Source organism: Drosophila yakuba, chromosome 2L (genome assembly GCF_016746365.2).
Source record: "Drosophila yakuba strain Tai18E2 chromosome 2L, Prin_Dyak_Tai18E2_2.1, whole genome shotgun sequence".
Lineage (NCBI taxonomy): Eukaryota > Metazoa > Arthropoda > Insecta > Diptera > Drosophilidae > Drosophila > Drosophila yakuba.
In genome coordinates this window covers 12,606,866-12,628,888 of record NC_052527.2, presented here as the reverse complement: position 1 = coordinate 12,628,888, position 22,023 = coordinate 12,606,866, and the positions used below count along the sequence as shown (strand labels likewise).

At 40.3% G+C, this 22,023-nt stretch overlaps 1 protein-coding gene across 12 annotated transcripts in view; it reads left to right on the top strand.

Annotated features, from left to right (window-relative positions):
• LOC6527905 (acetylcholine receptor subunit alpha-type acr-16) overlaps positions 1-22,023 on the top strand; it is a 97,373-nt gene that overhangs the window by 65,478 nt on the left and 9,872 nt on the right. For 7 of the 12 annotated variants that reach the window (XM_039370957.2, XM_039370955.2, XM_039370956.2 and 4 more), the window contains exons 5-10: positions 5,603-5,647; positions 9,077-9,186; positions 15,633-15,813; positions 17,063-17,138; positions 17,523-17,717; positions 18,496-18,582. In XM_039370957.2, coding sequence (XP_039226891.1) covers positions 5,603-5,647; positions 9,077-9,186; positions 15,633-15,813; positions 17,063-17,138; positions 17,523-17,717; positions 18,496-18,582 — 694 coding nt within the window. The remainder of the gene's footprint in view (positions 1-5,602; positions 5,648-9,076; positions 9,187-15,632; positions 15,814-17,062; positions 17,139-17,522; positions 17,718-18,495; positions 18,583-22,023) is intronic. The other 5 variants (XM_039370953.2, XM_039370961.2, XM_039370962.2 and 2 more) reach the window with 3 other exon arrangements.

Sequence of the window (22,023 nt, the reverse complement as noted above, 5' to 3'; positions counted from 1 at the left end):
CTTCTAAGATGATTTGGCAGTGCCTTTTCGAAGATATTTCTTGGCTTGAAACATTAAAAAATACTTTATATTAGCTGCCCTTTTGGCTAATAATAATGGCATCTACAACTTGTGACTTACACAAATTTCCCTGGCAAAGGACGTGATGGAGGTGGAGTTGCTTTCAATTGGACAAGGGATGCTCGGAATGGCATTGCCAAATTGGCAGAAATTGTTGGGCGCACCATAAACATAAACAAATAAATCAAAACAAGGCACCCAAGAGGACATAAATAAAATTTATATTTGTAAAGCGACAGCCATTTCTTTTTTTGTGCTGCGCATTGTTTGTGCCCCAGTCTCACCTGAAAACTCGAATTGCAAACGTTTTGGTCAGAACCATAAAGCGAAAACCATTCAACGAGCTGCAGACAGGAAACCCTTTTCAAAAAAAATTAATAGCACATCCAGCCCACTAGCCATCCACATACATATACATACATATGTACATATTTCCAGCGGCGGATTTATGATTGCACGTCAATTTTCAATTTCCTTAGAAAAAACACGGCTTTTTCCGCCCAACAACTTTTGCATCCAACTAATTGTCGTTCCATTTATGAAATACGAGTACGAGTATGAACGCAAAACTTTAAGCTGCATCGTGGCATTTTCAATTTCCAATTAATTGCCTTTTGTGAAAACAGTTTTTGTTGATCAGCCACGTGTTTAGGTGCTTTTATTACGTTGTGTTTTCCGTTTGTGTGATTTACATGTTCGTACATATTAATACATTTTCGATTTCGTTACAATTATTTTGTCATTTTTTTTTTGCATACATTCTGCGTTTTTTTCCGCGTTTGTGAAAACGCGAAATGACAACATTTAATGCATTATTCCCCGGAAACGTGCGGCATGCCGCGTGAATAAATGTGCTTAGTCGGGAAATTATATGTCCGATGGCCACAGATGCCGTTGCTAGCCCTCCATAATTCCCCAATTAAAGTGGAATTCTCTGGGGAGTGGGTAATCCCAGTCGAGCGCCAAAGGAATCCAAATCCGGGCAGTTTAATTGACGCAAACGACTAGTTTTAAGCCCACAGCCAAATAGTTGCAAATCAAAAACACTCATTTGGTCACTCACAAATGTGTAGTGAATGTGCAGTAGCATTCCCTGGCAGTGGGAAGTAACCTTCGACCCCAATTAGTATGCTCCATTAAGTGCATTAATCGATTGACAAAATGATTTACAAGACTATTACCGTTAGCCAACCCATCAAACAGCCTTTCAATTATGTTTTACTTGCATTTAATTCGCCATCGTTGTGTGTGTGTGCTTGTGTATGTGCGTTTGTGATTGAGAGCTAGTGTACATGTATTTTTTACGGATTATGTTTGATATACGTACATATACTTACATACCATATATTTTTGCTGGGTACATGTCATAAAGCGTTCTCTGATTATACATATCTGAGTAAAAGGCAAAAGCTGCAATTAAAACGCAACCAAAAACAAAAACATAACCAGAACCAAAAACAAAAAACCAAAAACCAAAAAACCAAAACAAAAAACAAGCAACAAGAACTAAAGTCGTGTCTTGCATGTTGTTTAAACGAAGTGCATTTAAAACGTGAAAGATAAACTGCAAATTCCAACTCGGTGTATTCTTTGTATCTATATCTATACGTATATATAAGTATATATATAATGGCATATAAATGTATCTGCATATTGCGCAACACAACTAACAACCTAAACAGCCAAACCTACTAAAAACCAAAAGATATCGATGAAGTTATGACTTTAATCTGCTCTCTCTCTCCCTTTAACCCTCTGTCTCTCTCTTACTTAACCCCCCATAACATCCTCTCGAATAAATTATACAATTAAAGGCAGGACATCTATGAGCTGGCAAACCAAATGCATTTTAATTTACACGATTAAATATGTATGAAATAATTTGATTTATGCACTCGCCATCGGGCAGATGAAGAGATAGATGGATGGGCGGGGGCGGGGGCGGGGAAGGGATCAATTGAAAGGGAATTGAAACCGCAACGCTTTGATTTTCAGTGGCATAAATTATAAATCGATACGAATGGAGATTTATGAATTCGCCAGACCTGACATTTTCAGCGGCTCCGCTGGTCACAGTTTGTGCAATTTGCAATTACTCAAATTGCAGCTACCAATAATGAATGTCCTTCGAAAATGTCCTCTGATGTTGGCAATTACACCGAACAGTGACAATTGCCAAAGTTTTGCAATTGCCGTCAAGCATCTTGAGGCCACCACGTAGTCGTGGCTAACCAAAGGTTACTCCTTCAGCATGTCTTCCTCTGCTCCTCCTGCTGATTGCCATCTATCTGCTGATGAGAACGATGAGAATGACGATGATGGTGATGATGATGATGATGGCCCGTCATGACAGCCAGTTGCAACCGAATGCCACTGAGCTGGAGGCACAGGACGAAAGGACGAAAGGTCAGGTCGCAGGCTCCTTGGGCAGGACATTAGAATGCACATTGTGCTTGAGTCGGGCGCCATCAGCATCCAAGTTAAGAAAAATAAAGTCATTAGCATTTTTGGGCTAACACCAAAGCACCAAAAGCACCACAGCCCCACTTTCAGTGGATGTAACCTCTCGTCTAATGACTTGCCAGGTTGCAGCCACCACAAAGTCCCCCAAATGACTGGGGCTTTGGAAATATGTGTCAAAAGGAAATGGCCAAAGGCCACCCACTCCAACGCTCACCCCAACTTCTAAAAAACTGCAAATTTGCGAGGGTGTAAAGCGAACAAGCTATAATGGTGTTTAATCTGTTGTTCTGGGTGTGGCCAAAAAGCCAGGCATCGAAGTCTAGTGCACATTATTTGGCAATCTGTGTGATAAGTTCGTTTTTTTCAAAGTATCTGGTATCTGAAAAAAGGAAACATTCATTTAATAGCTGTGAAAAAGTAATGAAGATTCAGTTAACGATTGGATTTCAAAGTTTGCCTCGTTAAGACACCAACAAAAGCCATTTAAACTGCTAGGTAATTGTTTTAGCTTAACAATGGAGTTCAAGTTCTTGTGCAATAAATAGATTGCTTCGCTATGGAGTTTAAATGAGAAATGAAATGTAAAGACCATATTTTAATGTAATGCATTTCCTTTAGCGCGAGACAGTACTTGTAAACTTAATGTAAATACTTTATTTAAAGAAGTGTTTGCCAACCGAGTAAAATCCTTTAGTGTGCGCAACTGAACTGCAAAATATTTGATGTAATCCAGCCATTATGAGCACAGTAAACGACTTTGGCTCTGAGGGGCAAAGATGAAAAGTTAAGCTGGTGTCGAATCTATTAGCGTCATCCATTGATACTTTGCAAGCACGCCTGGAATCCATTATAAACACACTTTCGCCCAAATTGTGGCCCGCGAGTATCAGCCAGAGTTCGACAAAGTCATTTGGCAGCGTTGTGCAAACTGCCTCGTTCTCTTATCACCCACTCATTTGTCTCGCCTCGAACAACACACTCACACACACTCACACTTAAGGACTTTGAGTGCTGCCAAGGCCAACAAACTTCGTCCTTGAGCCGCACGTTTTTGGTGTTAGTCTACTCTCGTTTTTGGCTCATGTGCATAACCCATTTGTAAAGGCAAACAGTGAAGCAGCAACAAAGTTTGAGAAAAACATTCATTCATCACAGGAGTGCGACTACAACGAGCAGGAGATCCGCCCGGTTTTGAGTCCTGGGGATCCCCGAATCGAGTGCCCGTGCCCGGAGTCTGAAAATCTGAAATCTGGATTGTTGTTACTACGGACGACAAACGGCAATTGTTGGCTCATTAGAAACTCATTTAAAAACAATTTGGCACGTTAATGCAAAATAAATCTATAAGCTTATGCAGCCACGTAAATGCTGTATGTGTGTGTCTGGGGGAAAGCGAAACGCTTAATGCTTAATGCAGATGTGGAGTCTGCTGCAAATGGGGCTTTAAGTTTGCCACCAAAGTGTCATTAGTATGCGTCAATGTCAGGGGCTCACATCCCGACGTTTTCGCCTCCTCGACTCCTCGACTCCTCGATCTCCTCGCATTCCGGTTGTCATAAACATGAAATTTGCACAAAACCGCCATTTTTATAAGGTGTCAACGGCACAAATTCAACCCATACCCATACCCACACCACCCTTATCCATATCCATATCCACATATACTCGGATATATTCAAATGTTGTGGCATTTGACGCGAGGAGGAAGTGCCTGCATATTGGCTTAAACGAAAACGCCAACCGCCGCGTGGGGAGCGCTTTTGCGATTCAGAAATCATCCAGGTCACCAGAGCAAACTCATGTCCAAGGATGCGGCTGTGCTCCCCCTCCTGCATATCATTAAGTTTCCCCTTCCATCACGAAACTGATGTATTTTTTAATGGCTCAAGTCGTTACTGCAGCTGCTACCAAATTCACCCGCATCCTTTTTCGGGTTTTTCCACCTTTTTTTGGCATTTTTTTTTACTTTCCGGCAGTGGTTTTGTAACCATTTTCGTTGTTTAACCCAGCAAGTTATTAATGACAGTCACCTTAGAGCGGCTTTCACATGCAGATCTGCCGGATTCGCTGAGCTGTTCATCTGCATTTCAAACGGCAACGGCATCGGTAGAAAGGACGAAAGGACGAAAGACGCCTTGAATCCTTAGCCATTCTCATCCGTTGGGATTGGACTAGACTGTTTGGATAGTTGGCGGTCGAGTGACTGACAATGCGCCAGCATGAAATATCTTTAATTAAAATTTTGTATAAAGATAAATGGGTTTTGATACCTAGTTCAAAGTTTTTATTGCCAAACCCACACTGGCTGAATGGCGGTAGAAGCAGAATGGAAATATGTACATAGGTATATATGTACACATAGATATTCCGCCCAGGAAGGCGGCATTTTCAAAGTAAATTGCCGCAATGAACAAAGGATCTGAAGGCCGACCGACCAGCAGATTAAATTTGTATGAGGCAGAGATTCGGATTCGCATTCGGATTCGGATTGAGATTGAGATTAGGCTTCAAGGCGAGCGGCTCAAAGCGGCTCTGGGCCAACAAAGTTTTTGATAGCATTCCATTTGGCTTTTTCGTTACGTTTCGCTGCAAATTGGGTGATGATGGGAGATTGAGAAGAGTAAATGGCAACAGCACCAAGGAGAAGGCTGAATGTGCTACTATTAAAACTTAAAACCCCAGTCAAATTTACGTTAACTACTGCAGATTAAAGTCACACTTCATCGCGTGCAGAGCTAGTGGAGAGATTAAACTAAAAACAAAAAAAAACATCAAAAAAATCGTATTCATAAACGTCATAAAAACAGATGCTTTAAATAAAAGAAAACCTAGAAGAAAAAAAAGCTCAAAAAGAAGAACAAACCTCCTCTTATAAAACTCATAAAACAAATGTATAAACCAAAACTTTCTTTTACCATGCTCTGCTCTTTTTAAACTTTTGACTTCAATTAACTTTTTGGCTTTCCTTGCGTCTTACTTACTGTTGTCGTTTCTCTTGCGTTGAACTTGATTTGATTCACTTTTGTTTCCTTGGCGTTAACAACAAAACAACCAAAATTCGTTCCAAATGCGTTTGTAGGACGAGAAGAATCAGCTTCTCATAACGAATCTTTGGCTTTCGTTGGTAAGTCTCAACTAAAACTCGCCATCATAAATCATAAATCATAAATCTTAAACCTAAAACCCAAACTTAAATACTTACTTATAGCCTAAATCGTATTTTTAAATAATGTGTATTCGCTTTAAACCTACTTAACCATAAATCGAGCATCAAGGACTCTTTCTGACTCAGTCCAGCAGAAGGCATATATATATCTATATATCTTACATAACCATGTTCAATCTGCTGAATGCGTATCCTTCTAGTTGGTAGTGCTGTATGCTGTATGCTGGATACGGGCCAGATAGAGTCTGTCCTGATTATAATTTAAGCACACACGTTCCTAAGAGTTAATCGAGTTTTCGTTCCTCGTTGAAAGATTCATCTGAAATCCTGCTACCCAAAGCTCTGTTGTAAAAAACGCTTAATGTAAGGACTATTTTTTCGAGTCCCTCTCTCTTTCTCTCTCTCTATTTCCCTCTATCTCTCGTTGAGATTGTGTTGGCTTAGTTCGTGTGTGCGTTAAATTATTTAAAAATCATCACTTAAATAAGTACCATTAAATCCAAGCTTAAATACTGTAATAAATCGCTTATTTAAATACAAACCCACATACTCACAGACACAGCTACAGTTAAATATATACAAAAAAGATACCTTGATTTCCGATATTTCCTTTTATTCTCTTTGAATTTATAACTTTTCTAACTAGAGATCTACAAAGGCAACTAGTTTTTTTACGCAGCGAATAAATCCTTTTTTTGACATTTTTATTTAGAACTCGGTGCGAGTTGGCTTCAGTTTCTTTTCTAGCAAGAGCAACTAAAAATCAAACACATAAACCGAATCGACCAGAAAAACATAACTCTAAACCGAACCTAACCCGGCACAAAAAATACACACATACCCCGCACACACACACACACACATCTGCATGGCAGGAGATTGCATCCTGTAATGAGTCCTTTTTGCATCTGTGTTGGTTCGTCCTGCATGCCTTGCATTTACCTTTGTGTGAGTGCTTATCTCGTGTGTGAGCGTAACAAAAAAAGGTGATATATGCCTGCGGAAATGGAGCGGTGTATTTCCGCTATTTTTTCGCACTTTTCCTTTCATTTCCGGTTAGCCACATCAAGTCCTGTCAATGTACGAAATTAATTAAATTATTTATTTAGCACGTGAAGTCGTTTTTAGTAAACGAATACACACCGGCATGGCGTCCAGAAATTGCAGTAATTTCGCAATTGCAATCAAACACAAAATACACATGAAATGCCGCATCTCTCGCCTGCTGCAATCGGCAATCAGCAATCGGCTGCAATTTCAGCATTTATGATTGATGCATGGTCGAATCGAGGCGTTTATAAACTGTTCGGTACCAGCCATTTGAGTGGTTATGTTCGAATGTGTGTCGATTCGCCACTCACAACCGCAGACAAGCAGCAGCTGGAATTCTAAATGCCAGTCCTTCGTCCTTCGTCCTTCCAGCTGTCGATAATGCCAGTCAACCGATTGTTGTTCTGCTCGACGGCCCAATTATGCCGTCAAATGGCAATTAAAAGCGGCAAATGAACGCAAAGGCCAACGCGAACAAAGCGCGACCAGAAAATGGTCAGCAAAATCGATGACTATCAAACACTAAACTTAAATTGCTTGCTATAGATATGGTTTATTATGCCATGCCACACAAATAGTTTGAAAGATTTTCACGTACTGCAGCAATCAATTTAAAACTTCAGCTAATAACCTAACGAATTCCTTCTGTAATATCTGTAAATATATTATTTACTAAAAATACAGATTTTCGCAACTTTAAATTTTGTACAAACATAATGGCAGCAGTGCCAATAATTCAACCAAATGCAAATAGTTAATTTCAAACTAAAGTTGGCCATAAGAGGATTGGATTTAGACCCCAGTGTTTAGCCACGCATCACCGAATGTAAGCTGCGCGGTAACTATTTCGCAAAATAATTGCCACACTCACATCAAAAATCTGTGTCCTTCCGCCGGCGCGGCGCACAAAGTGGTAAAATGTTTTTAGGAGCACGGAGCAGCATCCTTTCCACCTGCGATGGTGTATGGTGGCATGGCAATGGGTTGCCACGAAACGAGGCATCTGTTTTTACAGCTGCCATAAAAACCGCACACAATCAAGTTGAAACAGTTTTAAAGCAGATGCAGATAGTAAATACGTAGGCAGCACTGCTACAATTTAATGCAGCGCGGTGTCATGGCATTTAATTAAATTTTTGTGATTTAAAAAGGGTACGCTGTATGCTGTATGTGCTGTTTGTCTGCTTCTCTGTTTTTTCGCTTTTTTGCCTTTTTGCTCTTAGCCACACAGAGACGTTGGTCGACGAGGGGTCGTCGAGGACAATTGCTTGCTCTAAAAATGCCACAAATGTGTTAAATTATAAACATAACAGCGGCAGCGTTAGCAATAGAGGCAACATGAAGCCACGGCAAAGGCGAAACTTAGTAGAGGGGAAACTTTGCCGCTTTTATGACACGAACATGAACCACTTGTAGGAAAGCCACAGAACGCAACGAGCGGCGGGAAAGGGGCAAGGGGAAGGGGGAAGAGTCGCAGGACGCAGGACGCGGGACAGAATCGCGTTGCAGGCAACCGCAGAGTGACACACAGCACTGAACAACTGTTTGAATACACACGAAGAAAGTATAAGAAGTATCTCATTAATGAATATTTTTAAGACTGATTTGATTACTAATTCCAAATAATGGTTTGAGAAATAAGTTGTATAGCTAAGAAAGCTTCATGAGTAAGTAAAAGTCTAAATATATATCTATATATATAAGGGCTATATATGTGTCACCCTATTTATCGCTGTGCATCAAGGCACAGGATCAGAAAAGAGCAAGCGAGGAACGTTGATAAAACTTGTCTCATGTGCGGTTCCGGCGACGGGCGGCAGTGCGGGGAAGGGGGTTGACTTAGCCAGAAATTTGTTGGCAAGTTGCACATTGTTGTGGAGTGCAGCAACTGTGTATTAGTATGCGTGACGGTGTGCGATTGTGTGTGTGCGCTGGCATGCTTTCGAGCAACAGCTTGCCAATCAGTTAGCAGAGTCGGCCATCTCATAGTCTTAGCCTAGTAGTGTCTCGTAGTGCGTAAGTGGTAGTAGTAGTAGTGGTAGTTGCATGTGTGTATGTGTATGTGCATATGTGCATGTGCTCAGCAGTTGAGTAGATTTCATTTCATTTCGGAGTCCTTGCTTTTCCAGCTCCAACTTACTTTTCATTCTATACCCAAATGCCCAAAATGAACATAGCCAGAGATATCCGTTTTCTTTTCCAAACATCACGTCGCATTTTTCGTTTGAATTTTTAGTCGTTTTATTTGATAGCAAAATACATATATGTGTATATTGAAACCACTTGAGAACCGAGCAATCAATATTAAAACTAATAAAAAAAACCCTGTCAACGCAGGAGTGGAACGACTACAATCTGCGCTGGAATGAAACGGAATACGGCGGAGTCAAGGACCTCCGAATCACGCCCAACAAGCTGTGGAAGCCCGACGTGCTCATGTACAACAGGTAAGTGATCTGTGTCCAAGTCGATCTGTGGACTCGATGCACCGATGTCGTAACCGAATAGAAAGGCTATCGCAGCCCACGATGAACCAATGAAACTAATCAGAAGCAACTGAGAATCAGTATAAAAGTGTTTGCGCAATACATACTATAACCAGCTACATAGAGCTATCTTAAGTCTAGGCATAGGATCGTATATATATATAATCCAATCACTGTAATACTCAAACCATGGTAAGTTAGGCTGACCAAAGTAAAAACCACAACCACCGGAGTTGAAGTCCCCAACGACATTACGTTATCGTTTCGTTTTGCGTTCGGTTATAGCTATAGTTATACTTAGTATATACGTATTACGTAGTTGCACTTTAGTTGAATTTATATAGACTACTAGCTTACCATTAGAGTTTCGGTCACTTGAAGGATCTGTTGCATAGGTTTCCACATAGAGCTACAAAACTCCATCTGAGAACTGTACTTGCAACTCGCCCAGTCAAGTTTTTTTGCCCCTCAGTTTAAAATATTGTTTGTATGTTTCGATTTGAGTTGGTTTTCTAATCGAAAACGAGAATCCCCAGCATATTTAATACATTTGCATACACTTTAGTTGTGTACGACCCCGTGTTCATGTTCATATTTATGTAACTATTATTATGATTATCGCATTATAACCCACTCGCTATTGTTTGTGTGTCTACATATATGTAAACAGTTATAGAGCAGTATACAAAAAAGTAAAAACAAATACGAAAATCGAAATAAGCCGCTAATCAAACATGAAATTGTGTTTTTGATTCGGTGGCTAAATCGACTTTTCCCACCCGTATAATTATGATATTTGTGTTTCGATGTTATCCACTTATGATTTGCTTTCAATGTTTACGTTTCGAAAAGTGACTTAACTAAAACATAAGGAAAAAAAGTCAAAACAAAAGAAAACCAGAATAATTTCCATTTGTTTACTTCAATAAGAGTAGTTTACACGCAGTGGTTGTCTAGTGGGACTGTACATTGTCAGCTTGCCGTTGATGTGGGCCTCACATTGTAATTGGATTCGTAATGCTAACCGAACGTTGTATAACACATGAAATGCCTGAATTATCCAGCATTAACTAAACCAAACATCAAGCCATAAAAGCGAACTAAACCAAATGCGAACTAACCGCAAAACAAGCTAAATAATCGCCCAGACTAAACTCCAAACAACTAAACCTTAAACGTTAACTTCAACTTTGTTTAACCAGAATATTGCGCAAGTATTTTGTTCGAAACAGCACGGGTCAAATTCCTCGAGGAATCGAGGACAGCGGTCTGTGGTCTGCTTTCCAGTCAAGGACTCACACCTTTTTGCGTAGACTCCATCTTAACTCGAGCTCAAGTCAAGTCAAAGTCCTGTCGCTCCATTTCCGAAAGACAATAACCTCCTCAGAGATTGTTCAACAATATGCTGGTGTAATATTTCTGGTTAGACGTTCAGTACTTGAATTTATTTGGCCGACAAACAAATACTGTAAAGCAATAATTAAAAAAAGCTGAAAAATGGAAGAAAAATGTTTTTTGTCATACTCATACGTAGCTTGCAAAAAACAAAACAAGAAACCATCACAAGACCATCACAAAAAAGGCAAAATAGATTTTCAAGTATTGTGCATGAGAAATCAAATCCCTCTTACTAAACAAAAGACTAAATAAAGCCGCATAAAAATAAAACCAAATGCAAAAAAAATATATATATTTAACCTAAGTCCCCACCTCATCCCACCACCAATAAAACAGCTGCCTTCCAGCCAGGTGACAGAAACAACCTTCACTTTGTCTGGACACCAGCTACCTCCATCCAACACCACCCACCAACTAACCAATCCACCATCCAAATTCCATACACACACACAAAAACTTCACAAGCAACACAATTAAATTAAATATTAAAAGTATCTAAATAGAGCGTACATCCCATATTAATATACATATAAGCTAAAGCTAATTACAAGCTCCTAACCCGAAAACTTGGCTAGGCTAGCTAAGCAAACCCATCAAGTTAATATTAAACCCAAGCACCAACAGATATCTTCCACCACAATATACTATTTATATATCGATCGTGTCATCTCAGCATTTCAGACTAACAAAAATCATGACATCCAGAAAGCATTACTATAAACTAAAGCTCTCGGGTGACCGAGATTCGGGTGCCCCTTCCAATCTTATAAACTGTATTGCATATTTTAGATCAAATAAATTTAATTTTTCCTTTCGCTGATAAAACTTTAGATTATTTTTCCCCCCAGTCTGCAAAAAGAATACATTTTTCATTTAGATTAAACCAAGACTTGTTTGAAACTTTTCCGTAGCAGTGAAAAAACGATTTTAAGAAGCTTAATTAAGTTCAAGGCTTTTATCCATAATTGTTTCTACACTTTTTCTAACAAAGTCAAATATTTTGGAAGGCGCATCTGGGTATTTTATAATCCTTAAAGCAAATACCTAAAAGAAAGCCAATTTAATAAATTAATTTTCAACCGCTTTCACTAAATGTTAGTCTATATGTCCAATTAGTTAGTCTAGAAGTGTGAGTGTGTGCTTAACATCGCTGGATTCCCACCATTCCGATTACTATTTTTACAATCACGCATTCATCATACGCCCCGTACGCCCATGCAAAAACATTTCAACAACAATTGCGAGGGGAGTTCAAATTACAAATGTTTTTGGTCTCCTAACGAGTGTTAGATGCCCGCATCACTCATTGCCGTGCCTTGAATAATTGCCCTTTCATTTCTCATTTCGCAATTTTCCATTTTCCATTTCCCATTTCCCATTCGGTTGGCTTTTAAAATGTCCGATTCAGCGAGTGTGTGTGTGTGTGTGTGTGTGTGTCGACTGCAATCAACAAAGTAATCAATTGTTATCGGTGTGCTATATATCGTTCATCTTAGCTATTTGTTCACTTGTGTATGTTCCTAAACAACAATAAATGATAATCAGCTCATGTTTCTCGGTTCTTGTTCGGTGTCCAATTATCCAATATAATCATCTCTATATACCCAACCCAGCTATTGCTGTTTACTTACCCATAACTTTATATCTGTGTCTAATCGTCTAACTACCCACCTACCTATATAACCAAATCTATATAAATACATATATACTATATATCTTTTGCCGTCTGTGTGTGTGCGTGTGCATCGATGTGTTAACAGACAGGCGTCGAGGAATCATACGGCATACCCATTAAGTCTGCGTAAGTTAGCCTAAGTACCAGTTTAAGCCCCAACTGCATGCACCCACCAGAATCCCCGCCAGAAACCTCAGGCATCTCGGACCACTGGTTCAGGGACACCTAATGAAGTGGCAGCTGTGGCTGCAGATGATGATTGCGGTGCTACTTTGTGCTGGGACAAATGACTGCAATGGAATAACTCCATTTCTCTAGATTTATATCGCATTCAGCGTTTTTCCTTACCCACGGAATTATCTGTCAGCTATCCCATACACGAAATGCATTCAGGCCGAGGCAAAAAACGCTTGCCATTTCCACCAGTTGCCCGTGCGCGTGAGCAAAAACTTCATTATGACATTTTCATACTTTTTGTTTTTGGCCAGCTAGGAGAAGCTGCCTTGCGCCCAATGCGATTGCAGTGAATCCTTTTTCGGTGCACAAGGCCAACAAAAAAAAATGTCATATAGAGAACCACACAAATTCGTGTCCACCCAGGGGGAGCTTAAACATTTTAAGCCATAACTTAAACGTCAAAATTTGTTGTCACATCCCCGTGACTAAAAACAACTTAAATGCCACAAGCCCCAAAGCACAAAAACTCTACTGAATGTCGTACAAAAAAAAGCAGACCCATATACGCATTTTAGTACGGGCTCCAAACTTGGCTCAAATGAAGACAAACTGCTGCGGAGACTTTGGGCCGGATATAAATGCACCTGGCGGAGTGTCAGCTCGTGGCATTTGCAGAACTAATTGCAATTTATATTTGCCACTGCAGCACCGGGCTTATTTAACCTAATGGCGGAGCACAGTTGGGTCCAGTGGTCACACACACACACGGTTTACGCTTGATTGACGCACGGGGCGTGTATTATTCCCGGGCTGCGAAATGGAATTTACATGTCACCCGAGAGCCCCCAAAAAAAAAAAAGGAAAAAAAGTAGAGCCCGACGGGAAACAATGAATCAGAACACGTACGCCCAGCTGCAGGTTTAATTTCCATGGCACGCAGCATCCGGCGTTGATTTCGCCGGAAAAATGGGCATCGACCAAGACCAGAGGCCAAGACAAAGGACGAGGCTGGAAATAAAAATCATATTGATTAGCTGACTGCTGGGATAGTCAGGGGAAATCAGTAGATGGAGTCGAGCGACCATCGAGCGGCTGTCAACTTTGTTTGCTAATGAACTTGCCAGAACTTCGGCCAGGATTCGAGGCCCGACCAGCGATGGCAGCCAGGCAGTTGGCAAAGGATTTCTGCTAACATGGCTACGACAGACCTTCACTTCGTTTAATTTATTAATTCTTTCCCTCCCCTCACAAAGCTCGACTCACATTTGGACCTCATTTGTATGCGTCGCCAGCGCTGCTAATGTGCGGCCATCATTTAGATCAATGGCTATAGCAAGGCATTCACAGACAAGGATATGGATACACAAAAAGTTTCCACGCTGGCGAGGATTTGCTTCTTCGGTTCTGGCTCATTATTAAGCAAATCAATCGACTACATCTCCTTTCTTTTTACTTATGCTGATTTCGGTCGCGGATTGCGGATTCCGATTCCATTCACGGCTGATTAATTGAGATGCCGTACCTTTAACCACCAATGCCAAAAGCTTTCACTCTAATTGCAACATTATCTGTATATTTTCCAAAGCATCACAGAACTTGGAAGTAAGCCGCAGCCCAAAAAGAAAAAACCAAAATCTGACTGTAAACTGAAAACGGAAAACTGACACTGATCCGTGGCCCAAAAACCGAATCCAAGTCGGAGGCCACGTCAATATTAATAAGGCCCAGAAAACGAAAGAGAACGAGAACGTGCAAAAAAGGCAAGCGAATTTTTCACTTTTGAAATTAAAGTGATTGTAAATGCGGGCATAGTGATGAAGGTTGGACGAAGAGGATTGACGTGCCAATTAGGTGTGAAAATTGAAATATGTTGCAGCACCTCCGCTTTTAACACTGACTAGCTGTCATATCAATTAAGTCCACTCTACATATACACAGATATCCATTCTCCGTCCGGTTGAAGCGCCAACCAAGCCGCAAGCTCTTAAGCCCGAGTGGACCACATCTGCGCTTCGGTTTTCTGCTTGACCAGTCGCTAATCAGCGCACAAATACCGCTTAAATGCTACAGCATTTGCATGTAAGCCTCATTACCAAGGGAAACACGCCCCACTACGCCCCCGACACGCCCTCAAAGTGCCCACCCATCCACAAAGTACGTACATCATACGTATGTACATATAACCCATCTCCCACTTGGGCATCATGATGCCCCGATGTCATTGCCTCTTTGCGGTGACCGAAAAATGCAAAACAAAATTGTCCACAAAATGTTTACGCAACATTCTCGGCACTCCAGTCGAAATCAGAGCAGTAATTGCATTTTATTGCAGCTTTCGAGGGCAGCAGCAAAGTCAAGAGATACTCATACATAATGCACGCAAATATATATATAGTTTATATATGTATATTCACTGATGGGCTTATATCCAAAGCATGCTTTGCCCACATTTTTCGAGTATCTGCTGAGGTTCATTTGCATATGCGCATATTGCCACTGACTAGATACTGGTTACTGGATACTGGTTAGTGGCTACAGAGATACAAAGATACAAGATACACACATACGTAGCTAGAAAGATATTTGTATCCGGCCAGCCGCAGATTGCCTTTGCCATTTTCCGGTCCTGCTTCGAGTGTTATGTGGCAATGGAAATTCCGTTGGGGTCGTCAAGCGCTGTTTGTGATCCATTACAGTAAACACCCCACCAAACAGACCAAAGTAAACCCGATTAGCTTTAAGTAACATGCATATGTAAGTCTGCCCCCAGTAGTGTTTTGAGAACACTTAGACTTTAAGACCAACACACAACCAGAACAACAGCCCACACACCAAAAACCTCCCAAGAATTCCCAGAATAGATATCTACATATACTCGTATATCCCCCGAAAACTCCCAGCTCTAGTTAACTAGAGCGTAGTCCACAAAAAACCAAAAAACAAAAAACATTTTTAGTAGTTATGAAACAAGAGAATGACAAACTAAAGCGCAAGTCACATATAACCAAACTAAAAAACAATCAAAAGTCACAAGATAATAACAATAGAAAGAACCGAGGATAACCGATGAATCAAACTGATTATTAACTTGATAAGCGAATAACAAAGCAATCGATCGAGACAATAATCCATTAAAACAAATTGTACAATAATCTAGCGCGGATGAGGGATTCGATGGCACGTATCACACCAACATTGTGGTCAAACATAACGGCAGTTGTCTGTACGTGCCCCCTGGTATCTTCAAGAGCACATGCAAGATAGACATCACGTGGTTCCCATTTGATGACCAACATTGCGAAATGAAATTCGGTAGTTGGACTTACGATGGAAATCAGGTAAAGTGGCAAAATACGACAAAATACACAGTAAAATAAAAACAGCAAACCGTAACTAAAACAGCAAGTAGTTCCAATAGTACAGTGAACGCTCGCTACACTAGGCAACACACATCACATTAACCACACGAACACCCGAACTTCAACACATTCCAACTCGAGCACGATCTCACGCTTTTGCCAATCACGAGACTCACGCACGAGGAAGCGCGAGGGAAGTCCAACATGCCGAGAGTTGACTGTAGCCAAAGCCAAATAGGAAAATAATAGATAAAGAGCGTAGGATGATTGAAATGTAGGCTTAGGACGGATTTGTAATTTCGTTTATATGCTTTTCCAAACTTCTATCTCTATCTCTCACCGTCTATCTATCTCTATCCACCCGAACTATCTTCTAGTTTATCTCATGACGAACAATTCTTTGCGTTTTTGCGAATTACAAAACCAAAAGATCGCAGTGTTGTTAACAACACTGAACTGTAAGAGGTCCTGTGTGTCGGCTGAAATATTCAACTCAGATGATTGAATATTTTATGCCCACACGCCCACAATGAGCTTATCTCAAAAAGCAACCGCTTTCAACACTGGCCAGCTTAATGCAGTGTTGCAAAGTCGCAGTTGACTCCTTATAAAAAGTCTTCCAAAACGGAATCATGTGTGGAAACGGTAGATTCTTTCACCGCAGAGAACTTCTGAAGTTTCAACTATTTTGCATGGTAGCAGGCAAAAAAAACCACGCCCAAATTAATCAGCATCAGGCGAATATTTTTGGACGACGTAAAGACTCTTAATGAAAGAACAAATATATATTTATACCGAAAGTAATGGATGTTTTGAGAACATCGTTGATTTACAGCGCTTTTATTTACCACGTATTTTGCACCCACAAGAATTTACAAACCAATCTTAAAACAAATGAAAAGAATCAAAAATTCTATGTTTTGCTCGCTCTCTCTCTATCTCTCTCTCTTTCGTACACCTCGAACACATGCTATATCTGTACATAAATGTTGTTTCAATGTGGCTTATTGTAAAAACTCTTAACAAAATTCAACAACAAACTAAACTCTTAAATGTTCTCTTTCTCCAATTAAAAAAAAATATATACAAAACTCAAACTCAAAACTCAATGACCAACCTCCAAAAAAAAAAAAAATGTAAAAATTAATTTGCTTATTGCAAATTGATTTCCATTCTCTGTGAATACCCATGAAAAAACGAACAATACAAAAAATTGTTTGAAAATCAGTTGGATTTGGTTTTGAATTCCGAAGATGGAGGGGATCTTTCCGATTTCATAACAAATGGCGAGTGGTACTTGCTTGGTTAGTAAACAAACCTCATTACGCTTATTTCTCTAACTGTTATTTCGTTCGATCGTTGTCATTTGTAAATGTCTTATCAGCATAACCGCAATTGCAAAAGAAATCGCATTTATTATTATTTCACACATTGCTTGCCGACCAAAATTGCTTCATAGACCATTATGATTTGCTTAGCTCCTGATTTCTTCGAACTAGTTTTTACGATTAAGTGTATGTACATATCTTTGCGATCTCGATCGGAAGTCCTAAATCGATCTAATCTGTAAAAATCTGTTGTACATACCTGTGTCCTTGTGTCTATATGTATGTGTATCCATGTTTGTGCCTTTGTCTCGATCCACGATATCCATGCCCGAAGCTCACTAATCCAATTTTATCGTTCAGCCATGCCGGGAAAGAAGAATACGATAGTCTACGCCTGCTGCCCAGAACCATATGTCGATATCACCTTTACTATACAAATACGTCGCCGTACATTATATTATTTTTTCAATTTAATCGTGCCATGTGTGCTAATCTCATCGATGGCCCTCCTGGGCTTCACATTGCCGCCGGATTCGGGCGAGAAACTGACGCTGGGTGAGTATGCCAACCGAGTCGCGTTAGTCCAAACACAGAACCACCTCAGAACATATGTACCAACCTGAAACTCAACTGAACTGTATGATTGCAATTTCTAAATGAATTTTGTGAGTTTTTCAGCGGTGATTACCCGATTCCAAAACTACCAGTTCGAGTCCCCAAATGCATAGATGTATCAGTTAGTTACAGAGTTAGGTTATCCGGCAGGTTAACGAGTTATCTTCAGGTCAAGCAGCAAGGGTAGCGAAATGAGGCTAAGCTGGATTTAATTATCATATAAAGATAAACCCCTTAACTCCCTTTAAATCTACGTACTCCACGCTGCTTATAACGATAGTCAGTCTATGCATGTTCTCTGTTCAGTTTTTAACTAAAGTAAAAATACTCTTAAAAATCAATCAAGTGTTTCCTTTTTGCAACGTTTTAGAATCAAAATCTACAGTCAATATTCATGGTATTTGTGCTAGAAAATATATAAAAAGGAAACACTTTTCTTGTGCTTTTAAAATGAACTAAAAGTCCCTGCTGTCCCGTGCAAAAAGATTAAATAAATACCCCCTTATAAACTCCATGAACAACCCATCCCGATAAAGGAGTTCAATTTAAACCTAAAGCCGATGAGTAAAAATGTATAACAGTACTCCTCTTTTTTAATGATAAATACTTACTAATGATAAAACTTATTACGTAAACTTGATCTTTCAGTTTTCCGATGTGTTTTGCGTTCGACTTTGATTTAAATTGCGTTTTATATTTATTGTATCTCTTGTTGCAGGCGTAACTATACTACTATCATTAACAGTATTTCTAAACCTTGTCGCCGAGTCCATGCCGACAACGTCGGATGCTGTTCCTCTTATAGGTACACACACACGATATTAAAACGCTATAGCTATAGCTTAAAGTACGGACCGATCGCGATCGGTCGGGCTATCGACCACTACTTACTACCAGTGGCGAGCAGAGAGTCGTGCTGTGCTAATGCTGTTTTTAGTTAATCATTAGTTTTGCTACAGTAGTGCAATGAACTGAGAAACGAAAATGAAACTAAAACTAATACTAAAAACCAAAAACCTCTCACGAATACTAACAAAAGATACCGATCAGAAACGAATACGAAATACCAATACCAATTAACTTAGCTTTCAAAACACTTCTATAACTTTAACTGTAACTGTAACTGTTTTCTGCCTCACACCCACACACCCGAAAGCCCGGAAATCCACACACCGGATATCCGGAACACCTCCACACGAATGAGGAATGATCAATAACTCCTAACTCTCCGTATGTTTGCCATAGATCTGTCCTAATCTTTCTGTAATCTCTGGACTCTCCTCACCTCGAGTGCCACCACCGAGCCACTGGATGTCGGATAGACTAGCCACCACACGAACTATATATGTTAGCCCCGAACACCACTGAAACCAACCACTGCCAACACTGAACAACCACCACAGAACTCAGAACCTTTCCAAGTACCCAGTACCAAGTACCAAGTACCAAGTACCATGTGCCATGTAAAGTACTCAAGTCGAGGAACACTTTCCTTCCGTCTTTCATAAGCTTTTCTCTCGCTTCTCCTACTAACCTTAGCTCATGGTCTTGTACAGTCTTTTACTATATACTTTTTGATAACTACTCAATCGCCATCTTGTTAGCCGACATAATTGGTATACGAACACACGACAAACACCCATCAGCACTCGAATCAAAGCCACAATCACAACTACTGCCACAACAACAACAGCCCAGCTACAAGTACAAATACAATTAAGAGAGTTTTTCGGTTCGATTTTGCTGTGTTTGCCCAAAAAACAAAAAATAAGGAACTAAAACCGTTCTATATAATCGGTCCCTGAGTTATTATTGTCGTTTTGTTGTTGCTTTGTTGCTTTGTTTGTTCGATTGTTTGTTGGATTCGTTTGCTTATCTACGTGTGCCTTTAGCTGATCCCTTTGTTTCGATCGTATCGTTTCGTTGGTCTCTTCAGTTCTTAGCCTGCCACCCCCAAAATCCGATGTTAAAAACGAGTACACCCCAAATCATCCTGTAAATAAGCTTGTCTTTAGTGTGACCTCGCCTCATCATCACGCTGGGACGAGTCCTCCTCCCACATCCCTATCATCCTCTCCTGAAAGCATAGCAGCATTTCAAAAAACCGCATCAAAAACCTAGACAGAAATGCAATTAAAGAAAATGTACTTAAAATCTAGCCACAACTGTATATATACACAAATATCTAAAATGAGAAACTATAACTCTAAAAAATCCAACGAACCACCTTTTTTCGCTACCAAAAATAAAAGATTGAAAAAAAATATATATACAAATAGCTGAAGGAAAACCAAAGCCAAAAGGAAACAGCAAACAGCAAACCAGAAACGAAAACCAACTAGCCAACTAACCAACTTACAAAAAAGCCCAACAGCTGAGTTCACCAGTTAACCAGATTCCCATTTTTTGTTAAATATTTTTTCTGGTCCGGCCAGACAAAAACATCAGTCAACCATAAATGAAACAAGAGTGAAAGTGCTGGAAGGATTGCAGTGTGATTGGCCTCGAGGCCAGGCAGCCGCAGTTGGGTTCAGAGTTGTAGCTGCACTTACACTTATGTCCGGCACTGTTGCCGCTGTCAGTCCAAGTCCAACGGCAAACCCAACGGCCTTCTGCCCCCCGAATTCAAATTCGATTGCAATACTCACCACCAGAGAACTCTGAAAGCTGCCACGTAGACTTGTTCCCCCGATTCCCTAATGCGTTAACCGTGTCCAAGTTAGTGTTTAGCAGAGATATCGTAGAGGTTTGTATGTTGGTTGCAGTGACATTTTGATACTTGGCTTGGTAGAGAGGAGTAGCTAGATAGGCCAGAGAACCCCAATCACTGAGCACACGAAACAAAGTCGTTACCGTAGAGGCATCGCGGTAGGTATAGCTTTACCAATCAGTTTGTATTCCTAGAGCTGTACAAATACGCCTTAGCGGCAGTGCAGGACTGCCCTCGAAACTAAGCATCTATGTTAACCATATGACTATATACCTATATATAACTATATATATTTCGACACCGATCACCCACAAAAAAACCGAACACTGTAAATAGACAACACGATGAACAGACGTAAGTACACCGAACCACAAGAACACAAAACACCACCGAACCACCAAACCACCAACAACCACTAAAAGAACAACCAGAACTTTTGTCGAACGCAGCAGCATGCCACTCCAAAAATATAAAACCAAACTGAGGCTAGAACCAAAAGCAATCCGAAGCTTAACACCTTCTCAACACACTCTGTCTTAACCCTATTTCGCTCTCGCTCCTTCAGTATATATATATATCAGTTGCCGTTTGCCAATAACCATATAGCTACTATATCTCTCCATCTTGTTTCGGCAAGAACTATTTGAGCTTGCACCCACTTATTCGCAAGAAACAAATCGAATTCTCACACCTAAAACCAACAACCAACTACCAATTACCAACTACCAGCCAACCAAAACACCCAGCCCACTAACAAACACCAAACTAATCTAGTCTTCTTGCTCAACAACCTGGAAATGTATCTATATATTAAAAAGCAAACACCAGTCATTTGCAACCCGTAAACTCCTGGCATCTAAACCGAACCCTCGAACCCACATAGAACCGTAGCGCTAAACGAATCTCCAGATAAACGATAAACCCTAAACGAAACCAAAATCGAAGCAACATTTGAACTTGCATTTATGCAGATCCATTTGATCAGATGGTAGAGTTGCAACTCCACATAATATCGTATCGTTCATGATGTCGAGCCCATCATGCGTTCATATTATGTCATGTATCAATATATATTTAACCGTTCCGAAAACCGAAAACCGAATCCGTATCCACCCTTCCAACCTTCAAAGAGTAGGAAAATGATTTGCATGCGATGTGCGAGTTTTGCCCCTTCATAATGGTCTTTGCTCTCGCTTTCACACTCGTGTCGTCTCCTTCGCCGCGGCACGTAGCAAATTAAATGGGGCGCGCATGTGGGCGTGGCAAATTGGCAACACGTAGCGCGAGTGTAAAGGGGATGCCATCTTGCCACCTTGCCACCTTGAGTCGACTTGAGTCAACTTGGAGTTCAATTTACAAATATTCGCAGGCCAAGAAAAACTTGCACTACTTTCAAAGTTTTTGCACTCCCTCCTTTGCTATACTAATGGGTCAAAGTTGGAAGGATGGTACCATACCCGCCCCTCCCTAAAAACCACTAAGCTCTTGAAAAGTTGAGTTTATTTTTTGTTTTTTTTTCCAAAAAATTAATACTTT